Source organism: Poecilia latipinna, unplaced genomic scaffold (genome assembly GCF_001443285.1).
Source record: "Poecilia latipinna isolate Pla-1442-1.1 unplaced genomic scaffold, P_latipinna-1.0 Scaffold1307, whole genome shotgun sequence".
Taxonomy (NCBI): domain Eukaryota; kingdom Metazoa; phylum Chordata; class Actinopteri; order Cyprinodontiformes; family Poeciliidae; genus Poecilia; species Poecilia latipinna.
Genome location: NW_015113923.1, coordinates 149,791 through 176,402, shown reverse-complemented (window position 1 = coordinate 176,402; position 26,612 = coordinate 149,791). Strand labels below are relative to the sequence as shown.

General features: G+C 37.1%; 1 protein-coding gene across 3 annotated transcripts in view; it reads right to left on the bottom strand.

The window, feature by feature from the left end:
- The window catches only part of atg7 (ATG7 autophagy related 7 homolog (S. cerevisiae)), a 40,326-nt gene extending 16,297 nt beyond the window's left edge, over nt 1-24,029 (bottom strand). Inside the window, exons 1-15 of one of the 3 annotated variants that reach the window (XM_015055279.1) lie at nt 23,947-24,029; nt 21,571-21,777; nt 21,409-21,463; nt 18,748-18,865; nt 18,511-18,588; nt 18,272-18,388; nt 16,793-16,939; nt 16,428-16,516; nt 13,578-13,699; nt 12,622-12,712; nt 11,975-12,119; nt 10,942-11,100; nt 6,935-7,129; nt 4,627-4,872; nt 2,878-2,993 (exon numbers count right to left, since the gene is read on the bottom strand). In XM_015055279.1, coding sequence (XP_014910765.1) covers nt 2,878-2,993; nt 4,627-4,872; nt 6,935-7,129; nt 10,942-11,100; nt 11,975-12,119; nt 12,622-12,712; nt 13,578-13,699; nt 16,428-16,516; nt 16,793-16,939; nt 18,272-18,388; nt 18,511-18,588; nt 18,748-18,865; nt 21,409-21,463; nt 21,571-21,742 — 1,850 coding nt within the window. In that variant the 5' untranslated portion in view covers nt 21,743-21,777; nt 23,947-24,029. Of the gene's footprint in view, nt 1-2,877; nt 2,994-4,626; nt 4,873-6,934; nt 7,130-10,941; nt 11,101-11,974; nt 12,120-12,621; nt 12,713-13,577; nt 13,700-16,427; nt 16,517-16,792; nt 16,940-18,271; nt 18,389-18,510; nt 18,589-18,747; nt 18,866-21,408; nt 21,464-21,570; nt 21,778-23,528 lie in introns of all 3 variants that reach the window. The other 2 variants (XM_015055278.1, XM_015055280.1) reach the window with 2 other exon arrangements.
- Nucleotides 24,030-26,612: the final 2,583 nt, after the last annotated feature.

The window sequence follows — 26,612 nt, the reverse complement described above, 5'->3', positions numbered from 1 at the left end:
TTGAAGTGCTTGAAGCTTACAAGCCTAAGAACATCACCTCAGAGCCCCTTCTTCATTGTCAAGTCTCTAGCCGGTTAATATCAGGTCCAGTTCTAGCCAAGATGGGTGTGTTTCCATTGGCCTTGTGTTCCTCACTAAGTGGGCGTGAACGTGGGCAGGAACAACGTGGGGGAAGCGTCTGCGTGTCGTGAATGCGTTCTGTGTCCAGTTGACTATGTAGGCATCCTTCCACCACAACTGATATAATCCAACACTTACGGTCTAGTTGCAGATCTAAAGTGGTGGTTGAGATGCTGCTGTTGAAGTAAATCAACAATGCTATATGCTGACAATCATACGACTTGTGAGCAATACCCAGAGTTTGGCTTGTACCACCCCAAAGGGGGTTCTAAAAAACACTCAGCATCTCCAAATATATACAAATCTGGCCGGGCTGATTGGGGAAGATCCAAGCCACACCCATGGAGAAGGAGCTGTGAAGAATGAGATTTCAAATCAATATTGTGGGTTTCTTTTTTTTTTTTTTTTGCTTTGATAGGAACTGGTGTACTTCAAAAAATAGAAGGGATCATAAAAGAAGAGCATTGTGTGGACTAAAAAGAAATTCTCCTATGTAAACTGTACGTAAACTTTGAAAAATGCAAGAAAAAAACCTAAAAGTAAGGTTATGTTTCTTTTCAGTCAATTTATGTAAACATCTGGTTTTAACTGTATGGGTGTTCCTCTTTCAGCCCGACATGCTTTTCCATGGTAGCTTTTTGCACTTCTGAGATGTTGGCCAAATACAAAGCAACACATAATTCAAACTTGGCATGAGCACAAAAAGACACTGAGCTTATTTGTGCTTTCAGATCTCAAATGCAGACAGAAGGAACACTTGAGCTTTTGTATGAGCTCCATGACTACGAGTAAACCTAACCAGTTTGAAAAAAAACTTTTCTTCATGCGAACAACAATTATCAACATTTCACATTTCACACTGAGTTGACAGTGGTTTTACAAAGTCAGTGTCTGTCAAACTGCTTGAATACCTACGTGCCAATTATGTGCGTCTCGGAACTGAGAAATAAATATGCGCTATTGGGGACTTCTGGGGATAAAAGCACAAAATGAGCGGGTTAAAACGCAACAAAAAGAACATGCATTGAGTGCCAACTTAAAAGAAGTAGATCTTATTGGGAAGACTGAAGCAAGACACCCCTAACAGCAAAGACAGCACAAGAAAACTCATTCTGGTCTTTGCTCTTGAAGCTTTTCATTCTAGAAGGAAAGAGCAGCTGCATAACTGCATACTGTATTTCAAAACACTCTAAGATAAAATAGCCATCCCCTCAGGCCCAGCAAGTGGCCTCTTTAGCACAAACACACACTTGCACAACTCTATTCTTTTACAGAGACACACCAGTGCACATGACTACACACTCGATAGGCAGGAAAGCATCTCCTTCAACGTTTTGCAAAAACGACGAACTAGGTGCAGAAAATATCAAGCAACCACAGATCACAAAGAGAACTTAAGAGTTCACTGAACCTTGGTGTCAAAAGGGGGCAAAAAATGTAAAACAGTAGTGACACAAAATGACTGCAGCGCAGTAAAACATCAACTGTAGCGCTCCTCCATCAATAAGACAACGTCATCAAAGTTCACTTCAAATTCAAACGGCTGCTGGTGCTAAGGGCTGCTTCCTCGGGCAGTAATCTGTGCAATTCCTTGAAAAGTGCGTCATTCACCTCACATTCAGATGTAAAGGATATTAGAAGCAAAAGAACAGATTCTTATTTCTCTGTATCATGGTGTTTAGTGAGAAGATGGAAGAAAAATGCATCCCTCAAATGGGAAGAATGGGATGAAAACCCTCAAGTGAAATTACTGATTTGCTTCATGAATAGAAACAAGAGTAGCCATCTGGGAGCTTCCCAAAGGACAGCTCAGTGAGAGGGTGATCGACCGCTTGATGACAGCATATCAGGACATCATTGACCTGCACTACAAAGCAGGTTTAATGGCTTACTAAGGAGAAGCTTTGGATGCTGTAGATTTTCTGTATCACAAAGCTGCAGCATAAACTGTTTCGGTCCATCACTGTATACAGCAGGGCAGACTTTGATATAAGATAAAAACCATAAGAAACATAAATATATTGATCATTTCATTTACAAAGACTTGAGAGATATTTACACAAAGCCTTAAACAAAATCAAATAACCCAAAAATAAATGTAACCTGATGAACATTATGAGCCAATGTTTATTCTTCTTTGAAGTCTAAATCTGAACCGCAACAGATTTATTTCTGATTTACACAAATGAGGGCACGAGAACCTGAAACACACAAAGCTGATTGGCTCTAACCACGAACAGCAAGTCAAATTCTGAGAAGTTTTTTGTTTTATCAAAGCATTAAAAATGAGCACTGCCATGGGGCGACTGCAGCTCAGTGGGGAGAGTTGACTTTTTGCAATCAGAAGATTTTTGACTGGAGTTTAGTTTCTCCCTGTCACATGTTGATCTGCCCCTGAGAAAAAGACTTAATCCGAAGTCACCAATCTGTGTATCAGTGTGTAAATGTGTGCACATTAGAAAGTGCAACTAGGTGAAAGTGGCATAGTGTACAGCGCTTTAACTGCATTAACCATTTTTTTCTATCTGTAAACCAACACTATTATGATTTGATATGTATTTTTAGTTCAGAAAACACATATAAGGTCATATGAATGTATAACTAAATAGAGATAATCTTGTAATAATTTAAATTCTAGAATTTACTGATCATCTGTTTTGCGTATCGGCTGATGCTAAAGGTCATTTTTTTAACAAAAATATTTCCATTAGAGAACTAAGTGACCAAGTCACTCAGAATAATGTTGGGGACACGTACCCTTCACTGTGCTGCAGGATGGACACCATCAGCTCCACAGCCAAAGCTCCAGCGATCATGGCAAGGCCTGGTCTGCTGACGGTGCACTGCTGATCCAAGGTCCGATCCCTGGTCGACTATTCACAAAAAACAGAGAACGAAAACACTAACTCAATCATTTTAAATAAAGCCTGACACATTCAGTGAAATAACAGCACCAGTGGAAATGGCTTTTAAGTAGAAGAAAATCGCCTTTGCATGACGCTCATGTCTGAAAGTACCGAGGGCAAATTCAGGATCACAAGCTGTTGAGACGCATTGGCAGGCGCTGTTGCATTTCCATCTCAGTAGGCTTTTATTGATGCAACCGTGTTTTTATAAGCGGCACCATTAGCTTGTCCCTCTCATTGACTGCAGGGTCATCTCTCCAGTCAATAGACGGAAAGATGAGCCATTAGTGTCTGCAAAAATTGCACTTTATCAAATAGTAATTGTGCTATAAACGCTGTTGATCAGCAACAGATGGAAAGGAAAACTTGTTAGAGTCCAGAGGCTCGTTTCATTTCCTTATGAAGGCTGATCGGTGTCACTGTAATGAGATATTTGTAATAACAGCCAGAAGTCTACAAAACAAAAGCGACTTGTATCAGCAATACATTATTAACATTTTTTTCCCTATTCATTCCCCAAAACTGAAACTCTTCTACATGTAAATTTCAGTGAAAGCAGCCTGTTGGCTCTAATTCTGATGATAATATTACTATAATCTGTGATTGGGGGGCGGTATTCGTAGAAGTCGAGGCAGAATAAAGCAGGTTTCTAGAAAATGGCTTTGACCTTTCATAACTGATGAACGCAGCTCAAACAATACTCACGTGAAAAGGTAATGAGGGAGGGTAAAAAAAAAGACAAAAGGGTGAAAAATAAAGGCTGTCAGAGGACAAAAGCAGGATGTGGGTGATGGAAAAAGTAAGATTTTTCTGAAGTGTATAAGTTGAGTTAGGTCCACGTTATGCCAAAACGTTCGTAATAAATGTGTGATTTTTCTTTAAAGCAAGCGGAAACAATTAGATGGGCAAAAAGAAACTCTTATGTAGAAACTGCGAAAAATAATCAGCACTGAAACTAGTTACTGGACTGGATCAGTTTGGTTTAAAAATATTCAGTCTGTCTTTTCTGAACCCCGCAGATTTATAATAGAGTTGTAAAAATAAATAATTATAAATAATTCTCCTAAGTATGTTGCTGCTGGAATACAAAGAGTTATCAGAACGACTGCAATTGTGTTACTTATAACACATGAATGCACTTTGATCGAAATCATTTCACCAGAGCTCTGGCTGTTTGTTTAGGGTTAATGTCCTGCTGGAAGACAAACCTCCATCCAAGTTTTAAGCTTTATGCAGCTTCTAAAAGGCTTTCTTCTGGATTTTCCCTGGAATTATGTCATCTTGCTATAAAACCTGACCACCTCTCCTGGTGGTGGTCCAAGAAAACCACCGCCAGTTGATGCTGCAGTGATGCTGTTTGCATATTCAGGATGAAGCATGTAAACCAAACAATATCAGCAATACTGTTTGGCCTATATGCCATTTTGGTTGTGTTGGTCTATCGCATAAAACTCTAACTGAATACATTGAAGTTTGTGGTTATTACATGACAACATGGGAAAAGATCCAAGAGGTGTGACCAGTTTTCCAAGACACCGTGTGCACTGCTGCAGAATGTGTTTTATGAGGTGGTTGTATGGATGTTAAGAGCTTTTCTCACGTCTCCTGGAGCGACAACATCATTGCAGAAGTAGCAGCCCAACTTGTGCCCTGGGATGTTGGAGAACAGAGAGGATCCTGGGACACCGGGTGCAGCTCCGGCCGGAGTGGAAGATGATGAGGAAGCAGAGGAACAGGAAGTAGAGGAGTCCGTAGCCGTGGGAACACTTTGACTGACGGGAGGTTTCTTTAGACCATGCCGCATTACAACGAACGTGTCGAAGCCCAAAGCAGCATTCACCACGAGCTGAGGAGAGAAAGATGATGATGTGGTTATTCAGAAGTCTTTTTTTCATTAAACACAAGAACATTTTACACAAATACCGTGTATTAGAATTTGAAAAAATAGATTAAAAAAAGCTTGTTTCTTATCTATTGAAAACCTTGTGAAAGTCAGGGAAGCATTTGAAAAAAGGATTAGTTGTGTTACTTTTTCTTTGACATATATTGTCCAAGTTGGTAAAAAAAAAGTTATTGATGACTTATATACATATGTTATTTCTGGCTTGTGTGAAAATTCAGTGCCTCATTTGATTTGAAGATGGATGTACTTGGTTGAATCTCTGAGGACAAATAAGCACAATCAAGTTCTGTACAGGCATAATAATAAAAAATAAAAAAAAACATCTGATGACTAACAGATGATTCCTAGGAGGAGTGATAAGGGCAGCCAAACAGAGTCAACATAAATCAATGCATGACATGGCCTTTGGTTTTGCATAATTTCTAGGTAATGCTTCTAATATATTTATTTAATATTAGGAAACAAATTCCAATTTCTGCTCTAATCTGTGGTGCGTGGCGAAAATCAGATCCTTTATTCATCAGAACAATGCAGCTGACAGAGGACATCCTTTATTTCTACTATGACTGCCCACCGATCTGCAGCCTTCACATTTTAAATGTCCTTTTGTTTTCACTCCGGTGTTATGACAGTTCATAATGTCTTGGCCAAAGCTTTGCAGTAAGAAAAAAAAAAAAAACAGATCAATTGTGTAAAAAGATATTGAAATAAATTTTTCTATTTAGTCATTTTCAATCTGCAGATATTTTAGTTTAAACCCGCACAAATTAAAAATTGAAGGCAACCAAAACAACTCTTTGATATAGTGGTCTCTAAGTTTAAGAAAGTCAGCTCTGTCAACTCTAAAGCTTTGCTTACTTCCAAATAATAACAAAAATAATAAATGGATGGTGGTGTGCATGGAATCAGTGACTCAGGACTCTTCTTCACCTCATTAGTTTACTTCTCTAACTTCAACTCAGTCTGTTAACTTCATGAATTTATCATTGCATGAATGCTTTCCGTTTCTGTGCTCTCCAATTTTGACTACAATAATCTGGTTTTTAGTGTCATCTAAAACACAAACACTAGAGAAAAGTAGCATATTAGTCAACTTAGTTAACATAAGCAATGCTTCATAATGTGCACTCCTCTAATATCAAGAGCTGATTTAAAAAAGCAGCCTCATCTCACAAAAGACCCAGTGACTGCTCAGCTGAGCCATCCATTAAAAAAAAACTAATCAGCAAAGTAAACACTTCACTGCGCAGCAAAATAGGAGGAGCAACACAAGTTCCTGGCTGTATGCTCAATAGAACTGATTTATGATAGTAAATAATAATAATAGCAGTAATAGTAAATAATAGTAAGAGTCACACTTCGGTGTTAAGTAAATAAAAGCAAAATAATGACTGTCACTGCAACAATTTCCTTTGTTCTTCTAAGATCTCTATCTATATACTGCAAGTAATGGTCACAAACCCTGATTAATTACTGCGTAACTTGATTATAGAAATGCTGCAACCAAACCAGGAAATTACAACGTTGCATTTCGCACAAATTAGAATAGGTTTATTGTCAATCCAAGGTAATTCACACAGGCGTTCACATGTATTTTTCATAGCATGTTCACAACAAGTGGTGTTTTATATTTTAAGAGCCATTGCTGACATACAGCCATTGTAAATTCTTATAGTAAAAGGCTTTCTATACTGTGTAATATGGAAAACCCTTCGTCAGACCTTTGTGCTGTAAACAGCTGTTTCCTGTGACAACGGTGGTGGAAGAGAGCCACCCATCAAATGTACAATACGCACTAATGAGTTAAAAGTGGCCAAAAAGCCTCACAAAGCATTATGATAATTTGCTCAGTGTGCTCCACTGCAGGTGTCCACTTTGACGCTGCATGTCATTATGTCAGTCATTGTGCGTATGTAAAATGAAAGTGAACTTTAATTGCTCCTGAACTTCAACCCGAAGCCACTGGTGTGAGTTCATTTCACATGCTGTACTGTTCCTTTCTTACCTTTCTCTTGCTGGCAGCTATAACAGTGGGCAGCCAGCGGCTCTCCCTTGTGTCCATGAGCAAAAACACCACATCGTGTTCTGAAATGAGCTTCTCCAGCTGCACCACATCTTTCTGGGCCTGGGAAAGCGTAGCCTGAGAGAAATTCACTGGGTGGCCAGGCATTGGGATGCTCATATTGTAGCCCTCGGCACTCTGAAAGAGGAAATGAAAGCGGAGGCAACCTTATTAAGCCTTGGATGAAATGACTGCGTGTATAAACAGAGGCCAAGTACGTGATAGCCAACATTAGAGAGTGACTGGTCTGTGGAAATGAGCAGTGAAATAATAATTAGTGGCCTTGTTAGGTTTGGACATACAAGATGAAGTGAAGACTCCTTATAGCATGTCTGCGTGTAAATGCTAGTCCTGTCTTTGGCAAAGCAAGGCAAGGGAAGGAAGTTTTATTTCTATGGCATGTTTCAGTAACAAGTGCTTTAAATGATGAAAACATAAAACAATAATATTTTAAAAGGGATACATTGCAATGAAATAATAAAGTAAAGAAAAGTTAGTCTATGGAGTAAAATTTAAGTTTTAGTCCATAAAACGTAAAGCTCCTATTAACTAAGGCTAAAACCCAAAGAAAATGGATTTTTAACCCTAACCCTAAGCCACCATCAGGGGGCTTAGGAACAATCCAGGAACCACAGAGGTTCAAGTTTCTCATAAACTTGAGAACACCAGCATCACCATCCACAGCGGACTCAGGTTTATAATTCAACTGACCAACAATAAGGCAACCAAGAAACGGACTCTTATCCGAACCCAAAGCCTTCAACTGTGTGCTGGGATTATTTGATAATCCTGCCAAAATTGGCATTTCTGAGTGATATTTCTCATCTTTCAATTTAATATCATTGTTTAATATTTCTTAAATCTTCCAAATATTTCACAAGCAATGTCTTCTATTGTTGTAGCGACGCCTCCTTCTTGCCACAGTGGCCGCAAATATTTTTGCACCCATTTTTCAAACACGCTAGTTACAAACGCCAAAACAGCACTCACAATGTGGTTCCGCCTTAATAAATTGCATTATAGATGGTAAGTTAATACATTTGCATCTCCTCCTCCCAGTTTTGCACGTTCTGATTTTCTTGAAGGCACCTGTTATTTTGCTGATGCAATCCTGTTTGCGTGTTGTTTATTGATCATGTTTGCTATGAAGTTTGCAAACCGTTTAAAAATCAGGTTCTGTATAAAGATTAAAAGAAAACCACAATAAATTAAATCAAACATGTATCTAATTCTTTTTCATCGTCACTGTAGTTTTTCGTTGTATAATCAATCCACCTGGGGACAAAAGCATCTCAACTAAATCACTACAAGCCCAAATGGCATTGACACCAAATAAGACTGAATGTAAACATCTGACTTCAATTGTAAAAAGAAAAACCAAGAAATGTAGGAATAATGGCCTCCACTCAACAGCTACCTTTTAGAGTTAATTTTTTCATGTGGAAACGTCAGTGCGAGTAGTTTGGCAAATTAGAGCACTCCATAAAGCTTCAATAGTACCACCTACTGCTGTACTTTCAGCCCCCAGTGAACCCTTTCACTGCAATTATCCCTGAGTCTGTTTTTCAGACGTCTTCTGAGGCTTTGGCTTTTTTTTATAGTTTGATTGAAACTAAAAGTTAAAAGAAGTTCCTGCCAAAAGTCAAACAAAGTTGGTCAATTTAGCCCCACTTATTCTTTTTTGATTGCTGAAAATGTTTTCTTTTTATTACACACAAAGCTATATTTTTGACAACCGCAAGGACACAGGAAACCGTTTTAGCTTTTGATTACATGGTTTATCAAACAAAGTAAGAATTATTATGACAAAAAACCTAAGGCACACTAAAATATTCATAAAACCATTTATTGTTTTTTAACCGCGTTATATTCCACATATTTTTGTTATTTTAGACGTGACGATAGGCAATCCACTGTGTTGCTGCAACCAGGAGCAATGCTTCAAATTGTTTATTCTATATTTGTGATTTATTCAAATAAACACCTAAAACATTTCAACCTCTAAACAAAAAATTGATTTTTTTGAGGATTTTTAGCCACTTCTGAAAATTGTGAGTTAAATAAGCCTTGTTATCTATTTTTTCTTGCTCACTCATTTCTCCAAAATGTTTAGAAAAAAGACACATCATTGACTGTTAGGTTGTCTTGTACAAGTCAACAGTTTTGACTGGAAATAAAATCCCAGAGAGAAAAGCCAAGTCGCTGCTTGTTCATTCCGAACTCTGAACTACTACGTCTGGATTCGTCACCATGAAAGAATTGGAAATGTCAAGAGTAATTTCAAATGAAAAACAGAAAAGGGCAAGGATGAGGTGAGATATTTTAATAAGAAGAGCAGCTTTTACTGAATCAGTAGATTTTCCAGGCTTCTCTTAGCACACTTCAAGAGTAGGAGCTGCTAACAAAGTGTTACATTTACATTTAACTGTGACGCAAGTGTTGCTAAGCAGTCAGGTGGTGAGTTCACACTGTACAGATAGTAATCACATTCCAATAACCCCAATAAATATCGCCAGCTTGCAGGCAAGATAGAAAATGAAAATGAAATTCCAGTGTGGAAAACGCTTATAGCGAAGACTTTATGATGACTGAATATTACAGGATTTCTCCATCAACCAAACCACAAAATACTGGCAACTCCACCAGCTATCCCGACATTTTTTCACCATAGTCAAAATATAAAACCTGCTGCTCCCTTCGACACCAAGACCTTTTCTGATCCAGATTTTCTCACTTCAATTACTGGAGTTCTGTGCCTTCAGCACCTGATGCTCCCGTAGTTGTAGAAAAACAACCCGATGGAAAAAAAAAAAAAAACGAAAAGGAAAGAAGAAACCCTTAATAAAAAGGGAACACATGGATTCAGCTGCTGTGCCTGCAAACAGGCAGAGTTCTGTCCTTCCTATTCTTTTGCCCAGAGGTAGAGGAAAAAAAGAAAATTAAAAAAAGGACAGAGACAAAGGCTTGGAAATAGACATGATGGGGCGACACCTGCTTGCGTGTGCATTTTACAAACCACATCACAGGTGACATTATTATCTCAGACCACTGTATCTCATTACCGGCAAAAACAATCGTGACAGTCGTGACTGCAATACAAACGAGCTGCAGGCCAGAGTTCAGCATAATTTCAGACAATCTGTAGACGGATGACGAGACATTCAAATTTGAGAAGATTAAAAACTCAAAGATGATTTTACTTAAAACATTGAGTCTGAATTCACAAAATTAAGATAAAGACAACATTCGTATCTAAACAGCTTAATAATCAGAGTATCTATTATCAGAAAAAATACAGCTAATGTTAGGTAACTGACCTACATGTGGTGTTTATGGCTCATATGCATTAAATTATTTCAGCCACGTGTCAGAAGAACACACAAGAACATTTCTGAGGCCAGATAATATATATTACATAATAACAGACAATGGGGCATTAGCTGCCTCATTAGGAACAGTTTACAATCAGCAAAACTTGTGAAATGCACACAGGTGTACAGAGATAATTAAAAATGATAAATATGCACACGGTCCACGCAATTCCAAGAGGCTTAATAATGAGTGAGCTCTATCGCACCCAATCTGAGCCAGTCTTTGAGTTATTGGCTGCCTTTTCATTTGCTAATCCAACCAAAATCTCTCCCTCAGTGGAGCCAGTCATTAATTACTAAAGTAATGAAACTGGTCCATTAATATGCAGATAAAACGGCTTCTCATTTTCTCCTCATTTTGGACACTTTAGATATGACCGTTCAATAAGGGAGGAATTTAAATTACTACACTATCCAATAATTTGCTCTACGCAACAGAGCCTTTTGTAGAACGAGGCTAAAAAAAAGACGTATAATTACTAAAATTAGGAGATGACAAATATTTCCATTTGTTTAAAGATTTTACAAACGCTGACCTTGTATAGTAGGACATAACCCAGACATTACTGTTTGACTCACCACACCCGGAAAGATTTTAGTAAGGCGGTCAACAGCTGCTGTAGCTTTTGATTTCCCTCCTCCGAGGCAGTCTTCGAACTCATACAGTGGCTGTCGAACCGGATTGGAGTACGAGATCTTGGCGTTGTCAACAAACGTGATGTGTCGGACTCCCCAGCCCTAGAGAAGGACAGAGACACACAGTTCATCCTTGAACTACATCAGAAAACAGGACTTTCTGTCAGGCTTCAGTGAACGTTAGACGTGCAGAACATTTCCACATTAAAACTGAATTTGGGTAACTATTTTGCACCATACCAAGCTCTGTTTGTGTTGACAATAGAGAGGAGAAGAGTCTGAGTTAACTACTGTCAATATCAGTAAGGTGTTTAAAGTGAAGTCATAAGAAGAAGCTATTTAAAGGGAACTTGAGAAATGTCTCTTGTTCATTCAGCAAGAGAGAGCAAAACTTTCAGCAAATAACAGCAAGGCTAGTTGGAGTACAGAAAGGTTGCTTTTTTCATCCATGTGTACTTTCAACCGCTGATGTGAAATAATTTGAATTTGGAAGAGCTGCAATCTGTAATTTGTTTTCATTCTGATTTTTTTAAAATACAAATTGGATGTGAATCACCAGCAAGAGACAAATCACTTCCAGTGTTCAATGATTTAATATAAATTATTATACAATTATAATCATCAAATAATATAATTATGTTCTCTTCAGATTGTGCTCAGTTCAAATAATGAATTAGCTGCATGAGGTGGGGGTCGGGTGGAAATAAAAACAGAAATTAAATATACGCCACTCAAGTCCTTCATCAATGCTTGTTCATATCTTACAGCAAAATGTTGCATTATTATTCCAAACTACAACGTGCAAAAAGGTTGTGCTCACTGTCTGTTTTACCAAATAAATGGGGACTAAGGAGTGTATTGATAAGCATGTGTTTCTATCAGTGTTAGAGAAAGAAGTAGAGCGTGCACTCTATGTTCATTTGGATTATTTTATTTTTGCCAAATGATCAATTAATCTTTCATCTTTCTGTCTTACCATGAGGGTCCGGGCAACATTGCAGCCCAGAGTCCCAGCACCAAGAAGGAGACACTTTGTGTTGACCACTTTGTCCAAGTCCAGAGAAGGAACCAGCCTCCATCTCATTAGCTTAAGGTTCAGGTCCACTGATGACTCTGCAAGTCTGCAGGAAGCAGAATGGAAAAAAAAAAAAAAAAAAAAAAAAAATCAAGTGCCTTCAGATTATGATTACACCTGAAATTATTCAACTTCCCACTGTGAATTAGCTTTATTTGCAAAATTAAAAATCATTCAGGTATTTGCAATGAACCAATCACAGAGGAACACTTTGAAAAGTTGAACAGAATCAATATTACAAGCATTTTATGCACATTAAACACTATATCCTACTTTCAATCATTAGAACAGACCCAATTTTTTTCAACCCCAAAGAAAAAAACACATCCAGACAACATACGTTTAAAAACATATGTGGGCTCAGGGACTCTTGATGAAGAGTTTAATCAAGTCCATTATTATGGGAAAAGATGGTAATATCACCTAACTCAAGAATATTAATGAACTGGAGGTCTTTCCCTAAGATTATATTATATGCAGAGGGTGTTGAAAAGATTTTGGTGCATTGTCAGTAGCAATAGACAGTACCAGTTTTCCAAAGGTTTTACCTTTTAGGATCCATGCATTCACTCAGGTTGACCATCCGTGGTCCCATTGCTCCCTTTGGATTTTTCTCCCATCCAACACTTTTAAGACACACTAGGATAATAACAAGCAACACTTTTAAAAACAAATTTAGCCAAATAGTGCAATCAATTTTTGTAATCGATGAAAATAATGCATTAAAATTCATTTTAGGACTTTTAACATTGAAGATTGATTTATTCTATTAAACTGTTGGACACTAAAAGGTAATGATGTGGTAATTTGTTGGTCTCTGCAGCCCCTTTCATCATACTTAGTGCAACATTACTCCTTATTTACTGCAATGGTTGCTATGGTGCTATGTGCTGTAGTGTAAAATAAGCAAACAGATTAATTAAAATGGGAAGCAGTGAAATTACTTAATCTTTATCTTCAATCAGCTTTCTTGAATATAATTAGAGCAATGTATGTGACTTTTTTATTCTTTATTTCATGATTTATATGACAGCAACGCCTATTCTCATGCATATTTAAAAAAAATCTGGTGGATTGGCTTATCTTTTCAAAACGCCACCAAATATGCCAACGTACTCAGAACAGTTCAATTTATTTTGGTTGCTTGAACACATTCACAGTGACTTAATTAAAAGCTGTGAAGTGCTGATGGAAAAGGGTGAGGAAAACAAAGACGCCTCGTTGAAACCTAACATAAACCTTTTCCAGATCACAGAGCAACTCCTCTTCCAATGCCGCCATTACCATTTAAATTGTTTTCATTCCTAATTCGGCAAACAAAAGGATAACAGAAACGCTTTGTGAGATTAGATTGAAATGAGTAGTCTCTCAGAGGAATGAGAACCAAAACTTAAACTGCATCAGCAGCAAAGAGATTATACGTAAAACAAAAAAAAGGTGCGTTTGTGAAGATGCAAAGACATGTGAGAAGACAAATAGAGGTGGGCAAATACATCAGGATTACCTGAGTTATTGGGAAGCTCAGGTAGCTTGACTTGGAAGAGGACACTGTGCTGGATGGAGCGGTTTCCCTGCAGAGTTCGGTCTCTGAAACACAGCACTTCCACCACGTCCAGTTTAGGGCCCCTGACACACACAAGAACATCACTCATTCATTAAAGAGGTAAATGAAAGTTAACCCTTATTGCCTGTCTCACTATTTGTGCAAAACCAACACAGACGCTGCACTATTTTTTATGAAGTGGTTCAAAATGTTTTGGATTGCTGAGTAAAAACCAAACAGGCAAATAGTAGAGACATCGCGGCTACTTCTTAACAATTAATCATAGTTTTTGTTTGACAGTGTAGTCATGCATGGGAATGTTTTGATAAAACAATGACTCCCTCTGACTGCATGGAAACTACAACTAGGTTTTTACATGATGAGGCTAAACTCGATGGGAATTTCTGCTTTAAGCAATAAAAAACTTTTTCAAACAAAAGATTTAGTGATAAAAAAAACTAAGCCAAGCAATAAAAAAAAAAAAAGACAATTAACTACACACTGGGCATAAAAACCAGCAGTTTTACTTGTTGTTTATGGATTTTTATGCCATTACCAGTTTGTTATAATTCGAGTTGCTAAACTCTGCAATTATGATTTGATTTAACTCATTTCCTCTTGTGTTTAAGAGATAAATAAAGCAGAGAAAGATAAATAAAGCAGAGTTTAAGCTGATTTGGTCAGACAAACTGAATATCACTTTACCCTGCTTTTCTTCCCTGCAATATTTCGTTCCAATACAAACACTGGTATCACCCTAAGTTTTTGGTCCAGGGTTATAAAAATGACTCACATTTAAATGTTTCTCAGGTCTCTCTATGACTGACAGAGGAACGGCCAAATGAATCATCTTGAGCAGAAATGGAAACGTTCAGGCATTATAACATTACTGGGACCTTTGTAGGTCAGCCACCTGTGACTACTGATATTCGGGTTCAACTAATTCATCTCGGCCACCTGTGAAACAGATTTCAGCAGCCTCACAAACTGGTGCCAACACCTTCAGAAGGACATCTGTGACTGGAGGAGGACAGCCTTTAAAATACTGCTTTTATTCTACTGAGGAGGGAAACCAAATACAAAATGCTCAATGCTTTAAAAATGTTTTGCACATATTGTTTGCTCATTTTTGAACCCGATGTACTCCTCAACACAGTAACATCTGAAGATAATGAGTGATTTTTCTGTTGCACAGCTGCAGGTAGTAAAACACAAAAAGTTAAAGTGTAATAGTATGTCCTTGTAAGAGAGATTCAGTAAATAAGAATAAGTTAAAAGTGTCTCATGAAAAAAAAAAAAATTAATGTAGTCTGTTGAAATATGATGCAAAAATTATTTGATCTTGAATAAACTTATTATCAGAATGAAGAATAAGCATAATAACTCTGCACTTGGGCAAAGTTATAATATTTTGAAAAAATATTTTGTTCAATTATTTCTACAATTGCACATTATTCAGCATGGCTCAAGCTAAAGCCAGCGGCCCAGCAGGTTTCTGCTCAAAAGAAGTAAAGTTTTTGAGTGGTCTAATCAAAGTCCTTTGACAATAAACAACTGCTCTTTGTTACAGCTATTTTTTTTTACAGCACTGCAACACCTGCAGATTGCTTCAAGAATTTGCCCTCAACTGTGATCAGCTGTTTGTGTTTTAAAATAATAATAAAAAAAATATATATATATATATATATATATATATATATATATATATGAAGTAACACTTTCTTCTTTAATTGATGCTGTTTTTAGAAGCTATAGCACAAAGTATGATTTGTGATTTACACAGAAAAAAAAAACACCTTCCAAAACATGCATCATTATTTTTAGAAAATGACATGTTATAAACAGATTAATGGGAGAAACATTAATTCTGCTGTCAATATCAGTCCCACTGATGCCACAAAGTAATGTTGCTCAATTAATATAGAGCACCACAAAGCACCTTTAATCTTGAGTGGCTCTACAAAGTGCTTTACCCGTCATTAGACGCAGTCTCAGGTAACATAGATGAGTCCCAAGAGGTCGAGATTTAAACTACCCACTCCGCTCTAAGTGAATAATCCACTCAGCTACCTGAGTCACTACCATGCCATGTTTTCAAAATAGATCCTTTGAAACTGTTAATTAATTTTCTCGCAGTCCACATCAGTGGGTAGATGCAGCCTTTAATTTTTATGTTTCAGGAGTTCTTTGAAGTCTGTTTTATACATTGCAAATTCATTCATCTTATTGCTTCAAAATTTCAACTTAAACTTTGAGACGTTCAGACAGACTTTCTTACAGTGAGTTGTATAATAAGAGCAAAGTTTCTGTTTGTGATATAATAGATATAAAGATACAGTTACTTCTCTGGACACCTGCACTACCTCCTCCCTGATCTTTGTGTAAATATTTGATCCTTCTCTACCCAGAACTCATGTGCTACATGTCTGCCACAAATTAAACAACCTGCACCAACTTCCCTAAGGATTGCTAAGAATTTTATCCTCTAAACATTTTCCTAAAATGTTCAATCAAAAATATTTTTTTTTACAACAACTCTGCTTGAAATCTGTGCTGCACTATTTTATTAAATCTGAAGAGTATCCAGCAGCTTTTCAATCAAGATGTGCTATAAATAGAAGTGAAAGTCAGGAATCATGGTTAATTGAAATATCTTGTCAAGCACATCAAACGTTTCATCATGCACTAGTACTTGTTGAAATTCACTGTTTCACCATGAATGTTTCAGCACACATTATTTAGAAGATTTCCTCGTCTTTTCTCTGCAGGAACAAATGCAAACACAGACTCGCACACAAACGTTTTGTTTACCACTGCTTGGCCAAGAGGACCAGGAGGTTTCTCAGAGGCCAGCCCGGATGTTGAGACAGCGTACACGGATCGTAGACGCCCACAGTCACCTGGAAAAATCAAAGAGGAGTGATTAGTCTCTGAGATGACTGTGCATCTCTGTATCTGATTTTGAGAAATAAAATGACAAAAAAAAAAAATACATTCCCTTTTGAAAACGGTTTCAAATGTCATTTGATGGCCCTATGAATACCGCACAAAATGCCTTAAAACTCTTTAAATCAATACTAATCATAAGAAATAAGTGCTATACATTTGTCTTAGAAAACATTTCAGAAATAAATTCATGACTGGATTTGCATAATATAATGTTTTTACAAAAATACCTTCTTAGTATCAGTAAAAAATGCCTCCCAGTCCTCAAGTAGAGCCATGTGAACAGCGTCATCAGTGTATTTCATCAGGAAAAAAGGTACTGCAGTGATCCCTCTCTTTATGCACAGGCTGTCATAGGCCTCCTGCAGGGCTGAGATCTGACAGAGAAATTATAGCACAAGAGTTAAATGTTTACATGTTGTCAACAGATACATCTGGCTTTTTACAAAATACAGCATGATTACTGGCTAAATTTACTTTTATATGTAAAAAGATAGCAATTTGCCAAGTACACCAAGACCCAATTAAAACAGATTTCCTAAACTGCCACAACCATATTTAATTGTTCAGAAATTGTCATGCAAATAAATATTAAAACATTCAATATTTTCAAGCCATTTATCAGCTAAAACATTAATAACTACCAACAAGAGTTGGGACATGTTCCCTTCCTTAAAAAAGACATCTGTCATCTCTGATTGGTTAGATACAGACGCATGCTCATATGCAACTTATTTCTCTGCTAAAAAAATATTCAAAGTAATATTATGTGAGTTTAAAAGTTAATACATGCCATAAACATTAAAATACCCGCTACTAAGCCTCAAATATATCGCCTTCGCCGAATTGCCGTGTGCACTATTAATAGACACATTTGATTTTGGAAGGCAAAACGTGTTGCCTAAATCTGTTTATTTCAAACAAGATAATATTTTGCATGACATTGTAATATCCAGTGTGTGACACATTGCAGTAGATGCCCACACCTGACACAGATTACAATAAGAACTACAAGTGAAATCATCATCACAATTTTCATCAGTAATTTCACCATCACATGACTTTTTAATATTGTGCAATATTTTTTATATTACCTAACCATGTAATTTTCCAATGGCAAAACATAGTGGGGGGGGGGGAAAAGCTCTTAAACCTGTGTGTTTGATTTAAAAACAGAAAATCAAAGTTCAAAGTCAGAAAAAAATCTGATATCTGTCAAAGTTTGGGGTCTGACTTGGAAAGTAGGAGGTAACTGAATCACCAAATTCCTAAACCGAATATGACTGCTGCTTTAAAACCTATGAGCTACAGAAATAAAAAGCTTAATTTTGACAGTTTAAATCATACTGAAACAGTAAAACACTTATACAATCTCAAATCTTGAATCCTGACAAATACTTTTTATGACTTTCATTGCTAGCAGTAGTCAGCCTAACTACTGAGAAAAATTTCACTGGTTTTCCCAAATGCAAGTAACACATGCTCAGCACTGAGTGTGGTATCATTCTCTAATTGCAAAGAAGATGCTTAAAATATATTTCACAATAGAGTATTTAGAACTGTTAGAGATATTTTTTTTTTCCAATTTGAACACAAATTTATCCTAAAAGTTAACTTTTTAGAAAAGGAGAAATACTTGCGCTACATCATAACTTAAAATAAGAAATTTAAGATTTTTCATTCAGTAAATAATAATTAAAAATGCCAACCTGTTTTGGAGAGAAAACTTCCTCTAGGATAACAGGCGGCTGAATAATTTTTAATCCTTCTGGGAAACAAAGTGCAGGGAAACAGAACCAGTAGTAGAAATGGTATTTCTTGAGGTCCTGCAAAGAGATATCAGAGGGACATCAAAATTATAAAGATGTCCATGTCAAAAAACAAAAAAAAGAAAATCACAGGATACATGAAAATAAAAAATGTATATGGTTATTTATAAAACACATACTGCAAAGGTCAGGAGAATGAATCTGCAGAGGACAGAAGGGTTCTTCAGTGCAGCTCCAGACTGTATGGCCTCCCATATCTACACAGGAAACAATTTTTCAATCTTCTTTTTTTTTTTTTCTGTGCCCAGCTCAACTTTGTGATCATCTCTAACATGTGTTTCACAGACGTCAAATCCGCATGAATGCATTTGACAGCATATTTGTGTTTGTGAAAATTCCTTAAGGACACCCTTTACCTCTTTGGCCTCTTTCTCCAGCAGAGCCTTTTTATCAGCAGCCTTAAAGGCATCGAGTGTGTTGGTGTTATACAGCATACCAAGAGCTGGACAACAACGAGCCGGAGTCGGACCATCACTACCAACAAGAAGAAATGATTAATCTCTAAATTAAATTGTTGAAATAAAAGAAAGTGATCAGAAAGCAAAGAACATGTCAACAATACAGGACTCTCACTTTATGCTCAGTTCGAGAAAATTAAGTCATGTCAGACCTTTGAGGTAAGTGTGTTGCTTTTGATGTGTTACCATTTTGAAGAGTGCATGGGTACGGGGATCAAGAGTGGGTAATTCACAGTGTTCTGCTGCGTCAGATAGGAGTAATTACTTTTGTCATGACCTTTTGTTTTTGTTTTTTATAGCACAGATCAGCTGACACCTGGTAAAGAAATTGTATTGTTCTGAGTGCCACCAAGTGGCCACGTAATTATTAGGTAAATTAAATTTATCAGATAGAAAGTGAAGTACAGCGACTATAATGTGTCCTTAGATATCTTATCCCTTTTGTTGCTTTTCCAAATCAGTCATAAATCAATTATTGATAAATGAACCAGCTCTATGACAACTGAACAAGCTCTAAGGAGTTGAAAACAGGTATGCACACCAATAGCTCATGTTGAAATATTTTATGTGCTTTAAAATGATCTGAGCAAACACAGTTTTAATGTTTCAAGAACTAAGACAAAAGGTAAACAAACCCATTTTTTCCCCTTTTCTTGTATGAAAAACATACATTGACAGAGCACTGAGTATAAACACAGTCTTGCGTTATAGTGTAGTATTATTCCATCCGCGTAATCTGTTAACACATTCAACCTCGTGTGTATTCTTGGATCTTTCTCCTCTCCTCTCTCGACCCCATTTGTGCTTTGACGGGTTACAGGTGAGCCCAACTCATTGGCTGAGAGCGTCAGTGTGTTTCTGTGTGTGTTTAATGAGGTTTGTTTCAGGCGTCTGATTAGTTCCTGCCTTCTCATGTGTGATTTGAACACTCATTTTCCTTCAGCACCTGCATGCTATTCTTCTCTCCATCTCCAGTTTCCCACTCGAAGCGCTGTTGTGAATCGAGTGGAGGAGAGTGTTGTTCCCTAAAGTGACAACCCAGATTCGGTGAGGATGGGCAGCATTGCAGTTCAATCCTTTTTCTGAACCGCTATACCAAATAAGGACTTTTGTTTGGTTCTTTTGTTTGTCAGTCTCCTCATAACTTTGAAAGAGTATAAATTACTAACGCCCCACAGCATTTTATTGGTGCGAAATGCTCATGCAGCTTGATGAAAACCCAGAGGACGAAGATCTGTTTGGCCACATGTGACTAGTGTAGAAGGTGTGTCGAGTCCCACTACACATGGAGACACTTGAATCACCCAGTATGACAGCCAAGAGGCTTCCTTTAGCTGATAAGGAGGTGAAGGTGAAACACAGCTACTTGGAATGAGAGGAAAAGCACCGGCATCTGCAGACTGGAACATGTGGCACTTGTTCAATCTATTTTTAAACTACAAGTAAACTGACAGTTCTGGACCTCAGGCGATAAACTTCCTGTTCTAAGCTAACCAATAAATACATTTACAATCTTGTAGCAATGCAAATTAACAGAGAAAGTGCAGCAAGCGTGTCAACAAGACCTGGGATTCTGATGGCGACTCATGGGAGCTGCAAGAAGAGAGTCTCATTTTCAAGAAAAGCCATTGTTTCATCAAGGTCAAGACTGTTTCTATATAACAAATAATACTTGGTACAATTTTAAGTCCAGATATTCCATCCATACAAGTGCCACTGCTTGGTTCCCTGATAAAAAACAATATCTGTGCAATAATAATGTAGAATGCAAGAGATAAATTATGTTTTTATTGCTAATGTTGGGGTCTCCAGTTTAAATATGCATCAATTTGCCCTTAAAGTCTAATAAAGGGGAAATACATAAAGATTTAATTCTACCAGGATTTTTTTTTCTAAAATGCTCACCAGTGGCATAAACAAGTTTTGATCAACACTGTTTTATTGTATAGGTGGAATGTGAACATCCACACCAGTCTCAAGTCTTTTACAGTCCCTAATAGGTTTCCTTTCAAAATTACCTCCATCTTTCTTACAATCACTGCTGACTCACTTCATGGACTGTGCATAAATAAGGCACCCCCACAACATGATGGTGCCATGATAATGTTTCACTGTGGGAAGGGTGTGTGTAAGATGAGGTACACTGTTCGTTCGTATTTTTTCACACAATGAGTTTGCATGTAGTGCCTGATCAGAGAACCTTCTTCCACATGTTTGATGTGTTCTCTGTACAAATGGATCATCTTACAGCTTTCTTTCAAAGCTGGCATTCTGCTTAGCTTTTCATCTCTTCCATTTAGAGGATTGTAATTGACTTGATACAACTGGTTCACAAGAATAAAAACTCAAAAATAAAATAATTTAAATTGTATATCACTAACATCGTATTTCCTCATTTTGTCCTTTTTTATTTTTGTTAGCCAAATAGCAAGATTTAATGCATTCACCATTGTGATACCACTTTAAATTAATGCATTTGATGTATTAAAAATGCAATATCAACAAAATAACTACCTCATATCGTTTAAAAAAAAGCTACAAAAACAGTGTATTACTTACACATCAAAGGCGCTGAACTCTAAAGTCAGACGAGTGGGCAAGCCGACAGGGTCACCTGTCAGGTTTAATACAGATCAAAAACTGATGAACTGTTTACTCGGTGTTTCAGTGAATAAATAGTCTTTCCTTGTTAATGTCCCAGGATGTAACATTCCCACTCACCATTATAATAGTATCCTTTGATGCACTTGGGGCTCTCGTCCAGTCTGTAATCATTCAGCTTCTTCTGGGTGAGCTGGTGCCAGAAGCCTGCCTCCAACGCGCTGCTGAAGGGTGCAAACTGCAGCTTGAGGTCTTCAGAGGATAATGATGCTCCACTGATGTGAGACGCCATCAGGACTTCAATGACAAATTTCTACAAATACTAAACTGAAGGAAAAGGGAGCAATACTTATTAAGAACAAAGAGCGATAAAACTATATTGACAATCATGTCTTTGACCAACATGATTTATTCATTTACACATAAAATCATTATTGCTGCCACTGAAGCCGTATAAGCAGGAACACTTCTGCATTTATTGTTTGTTTTGCAGATGAATTGTTAGAAATTGGAATACAAGTAGTGGGATTAATATAATCCTCAGCTACTTCCAAACACAAAATTATTTATTTTAGCAAGAGTTATTTACCTCAGGTGCTTTGACATAAAACCAAAAAAAAGGAAACAAACGGGATAAACATAATACACAAATAAAACTTTACAGTTTTAAAAAGGAAATCTTTGTTCAGACATTTTTTCTGTACCTCATACACACAAATGCCATTTTCTGAGTTCACTTTAAGTATCGCAGCCTTTCAGAGATAATTTATTATTTATTGTTAATCACCTTATCGCAATAAAAGTTTTATTTAGCATTTTTGTAAATCTTGGGTCTGAGAGGGTTACTAATAAATTAAATATAATACTTCCTGGTAAATGTCTATGTTTTTCCCCAAGAGGTGATCTTAAGTTTCAAATGGCAACTTTTCTAATTAGCTTTTGTTTTAAAATAAAATTACAGTTTGACATAAATTATTCTAAATTATAATTATTAAAAAATGCCTTTTGTAATCTTTTTTTTTCTTGTAGTTTTGAACACACATCTTTTAACAGGCCAGTTTTTGTGCAACACTGACAATGAACAGATGCTGTTCCATTTCATGGAAAATCTTTTTCTCAACCAGATTTGTCCTGATTTCCCTTGCACAACACACAGGGCCTCGACATATTTCAGGTTTATGTTGCAAGTTGTCAGAACGTATGACTTTGACCAATCGGTCATCCACAGTATTTCCAGTGGAAAGTTTTATGTCACGATAAGTTACAAGCTTCACTGTTTGAGTCTCAGCTGATGTAAAACAGAGAGATCATCAGAGTGAGCCATGTTGGGAAACAAACGCTAACAAAGATGAGGGGAAATCTCATTACAATATGGTTCTGCAACAGTAGAGGAAGAAACAGATGGGAGAACACCATAAAAGTTATGTCAGCCAAATTGCGACACAACAGTTTCCTAGTCTTTGAAGGAAACAAGCTCAATATGCTGACATCCTATTTCAGAACCTGTCAAAACGACCTATAGTTCATTTTCTGATACCAGATAGTCTTACTGTGAAATGGGGTACACTGAAGTCACTGTTTGTGACTGCAAATGGCTTGAAACTGGGTTAAACTTCCAGCATATGGAAATGGACATTCAGATTCTCTTTCAAAAATTAGTTAATATATACAAGGAGGGTAAAGGTTTTAGTCTCTAAATTTGCAAAGCAGGCAGGAATACACTCCTCAATATCTGCAGGTCTGTCTGCTGGTGGTTCTATACTCCACACATTTAATTATTTTATTTGCAAAACAAAAAAAAAGACTTGTACTTTTTCACTTCACAATTTGTGTTGTGTGGCGTAAAAATGGTTGTGACTGGACAAAATATATTTTCCCTAAGCATGTACTTTTTAAGGCTTTCCTTAATGAAGATAACTGCATTTTAAGCAGCTTAAACGTGACTCATATACAATGAGATACAAAGAGTTACTTTTCGAGAAAGCACACAAATAACACAAACCAGACGATTCGGATTAGTTTTATCCACGAAAGATACATTTTAAAAAACAAAATCCCTCCAGTGTTTCTGTACTCACCCTCAGCTGCTACTTCCTGTTTCAGATGGTCACGTGAACGCAGGATTTGTCAATAAAGCGGTGCAGTGTGGGTAAAAGCAGCGCGTCACTTTTAGCTTAGCTGTTTGCGGCTTCCTCGGTGTTTTACGGCGCAAGAACCATGGAGTAAAAGACGAAGAACCAGAACAAGAACAAGAACACGCAAACGACGAAGCAAGAGAAAACAGACAGAAATCTGTAGGCGCCGTTTCTTTTCATCTCGGGCGGAGAGATGAAGTGATAACAGAGGCTGCTAAAACACACTCAGTTGGTGGTATAAGCCCTACTGTTTAGTCTCAGCAGGCAAAGCCTCACAAAAACACATCAGTTATGAAACAGGATCTCTATTTTACTTTGAGGAAAATGCAGAAATATATATATATATGAATCTTATTTTCACCTGTGCAGTCACCAGAAAGTAAGAGATCCGATTCAGACAGAGGGGGGCGTCTGTAAATGTTTCTTCCCAGAAACGGCTAGGGACCGTCTGTAAATGTTTCTTCCCAGAAAAACGCCACACTCGACAGCTTCAATCAAAAGAATAAATGTTTTTATTTAAGCATTGTTTTCAAGGTAGGATTACGTCCTGGTGTTTATCATATGCAATACAAATAGTTTGTTATTTAGAAAGAGAGAAAGCATACCCAATTTGCAGTATATAATTTACATGTTGGCATCAAAATACACAAAAAATACCGATAAATTTTACACATAGAAGTTTTTTCCACCATTAGAATTATTTCCCTTTTGCCAAAGTGTTTTCTGACTTGCAGATAGGCTCACATAAGCTTCAAAACTGCATAACATAGAGCCATTTTTCATTATTTTGTTAATATTATATATTTTTCATACCATACCATTTTTGACCCAAACAGAAAATGTACATCCACATCCCTAAAAGCAGAATGTGAAAAATGTCTTCCTCCTTGGAATGCACCGGTGCAGAAAGTTGGTATCATCCAAGTAACTGAGTCCAAAACTAAAATGGTCTCAGTTCAAATTACAGGAAAAACACAGTTCTTTGTCAGTTAGAACATTAAACCTGCTAACGTGTCAAAATAAAAAGCTTTAATTCCACATTATGAGATTTTCTCTTCAACACGCATGCAGAAAGAGAGAACAGTGTTGTTTGCATGTAGGAGCTTGTATCGATACATATTGGCCATTTATTTACCCACCTAACAGATTAATGTTGAAATTTGGTGTTATGTTCACATTCTGGGAAGAAAAAATTAATAAATGCAGTCCCAGATGAAGGAATCCTGCAGCTGGTCCCAAACTAACGTAACTGTCACTTTGTGCTATGTTTTCATTCGGTGTAATATCTGTAAAATGTCACAGGTGTAAAGTATAACTTGTCAGGAAAACGTTGACCTTTTTAGCCCAGTGGGACTAACATTAGCACCATACTGTCAGCGCTGTCAATTAGGAAAAGCTGAAGCACTTAATAAATGTCAAAAACCAGGTTAGGTCATTTAGAAACACTGTCAACTCACATTTTCCACATTCCTGCGATAAAACTGAGCTATTAAAAAGTTTTCTTTTCATATACTTTATTTATGACTCAAAAGAAATGTTCTCCACTCAGGTTAAATCCTGTATGACTGATGCTTTAATGAGTAGTTGTATGGTGAACACTAAGGTTGAACTGAGCGCTGTTGGCACGTAAGAGAGCACAGCATTAAACTGCAAATTGTGCGGGCGAGTCGTGTCTGGGGAGAAAAATCTCTGTCAAGCAGCCATCTTCACCCTCACTCTCGTGGCTGCTACACGCTGTTTGGTGCCACTGGCAGTGAAATTAGAAATAGGGTGTAGGAATATGTTGCTGTTTTGGCCAGGATAGAGAGACAGTGGAGAAGTAAAAGTGCTATTGTCTGCTCTCCAGCTTGTGGTGAAGGCTCCCTATTGGTTGTGAAGAGCCTAGGGCTTCTGTACTGCTACTGACGGCGCACAGGGGCCAAAACTCAAACACTAGTCTTTAGGGCTAGTGTTTGACTATATATGCATATTAAAAGTGTCAAAGATATAATTTTTTCTTTCTTTTCTGTCTAGGGTGGCATTAAACCGTCATGGCCTGTGTGGACGCTCACCACAAAACACTTCACTGCTGAAGAAAATATTTCTTTTGTTCATTTGTTCTTGGTGTTTGGACTTCAAAATAGGCATAAAAATAGTAAATGAGCTGTGTCACAAAGTTTACACTAATTGTGATAGAAAACTTCATAAGCATCTGACAAAAACACAGACACACATTTAGAGATCTTTGCTTTTTCTGTTTGCTTCGTGCTTTACTGTCGTTGGATGGAGATGCCTTTTACAAGTCTTACAGAGGAATAATTGGTCCATAATTAGATGCATTATTTAAGCCAGTCATTAAGAATTTATGATCTTTGCTCCATGTTTACAGTGATAATATCTGGAGTGAATAAAACCTGATGAGGAACTTTTGGGTTTACTGTAAATGTTTCCACCTAAGATGACATCTGATGGATGTTTTATTTTATACACCTACCTGTCCAGGTGAACACTATTTCCAGCTTAGTACTATCCTGGTCTAAACTGTTGGATTCGGATAGATTTGTTTGAATTTTACATGCAGCTGCATCTCTGAGAAAATTACAAGTCATATTGCATAAATCACACATTCATGGTTGCTTTTCCCACAGGGCTGTGCAATAATATATTTTACACTTTGGATAATGATAAGGGAGAAGGTGCTACATAACATCATAAAAAAAGAAAATAGACGTAGAAAGAAATTTCCCAGCAGAGAGAGGCTCTGTTGCCATTAAATGTTTACTGTTGTGTCTGGTGAGAACTGTTTCTGTGACTCTGACGTCAGATTTGGCCAAAAATGTGCCTTGGCCTATTTTAGCAGTTGTTACTTTTTATTTTCCGGTTACTATCCTTTATCTGCTCATTGAGGGAACATGCCACAGCCCAGCTGTAACTACATGAGTTGGCACTGTTTAACCCTTTGTTAAAATTAAAATTAAATCTTTATCTTTTCAATAAATACTTACCAGTCAGTATTACAGTATTTTCATCACTTAGCTTTAAATAAAT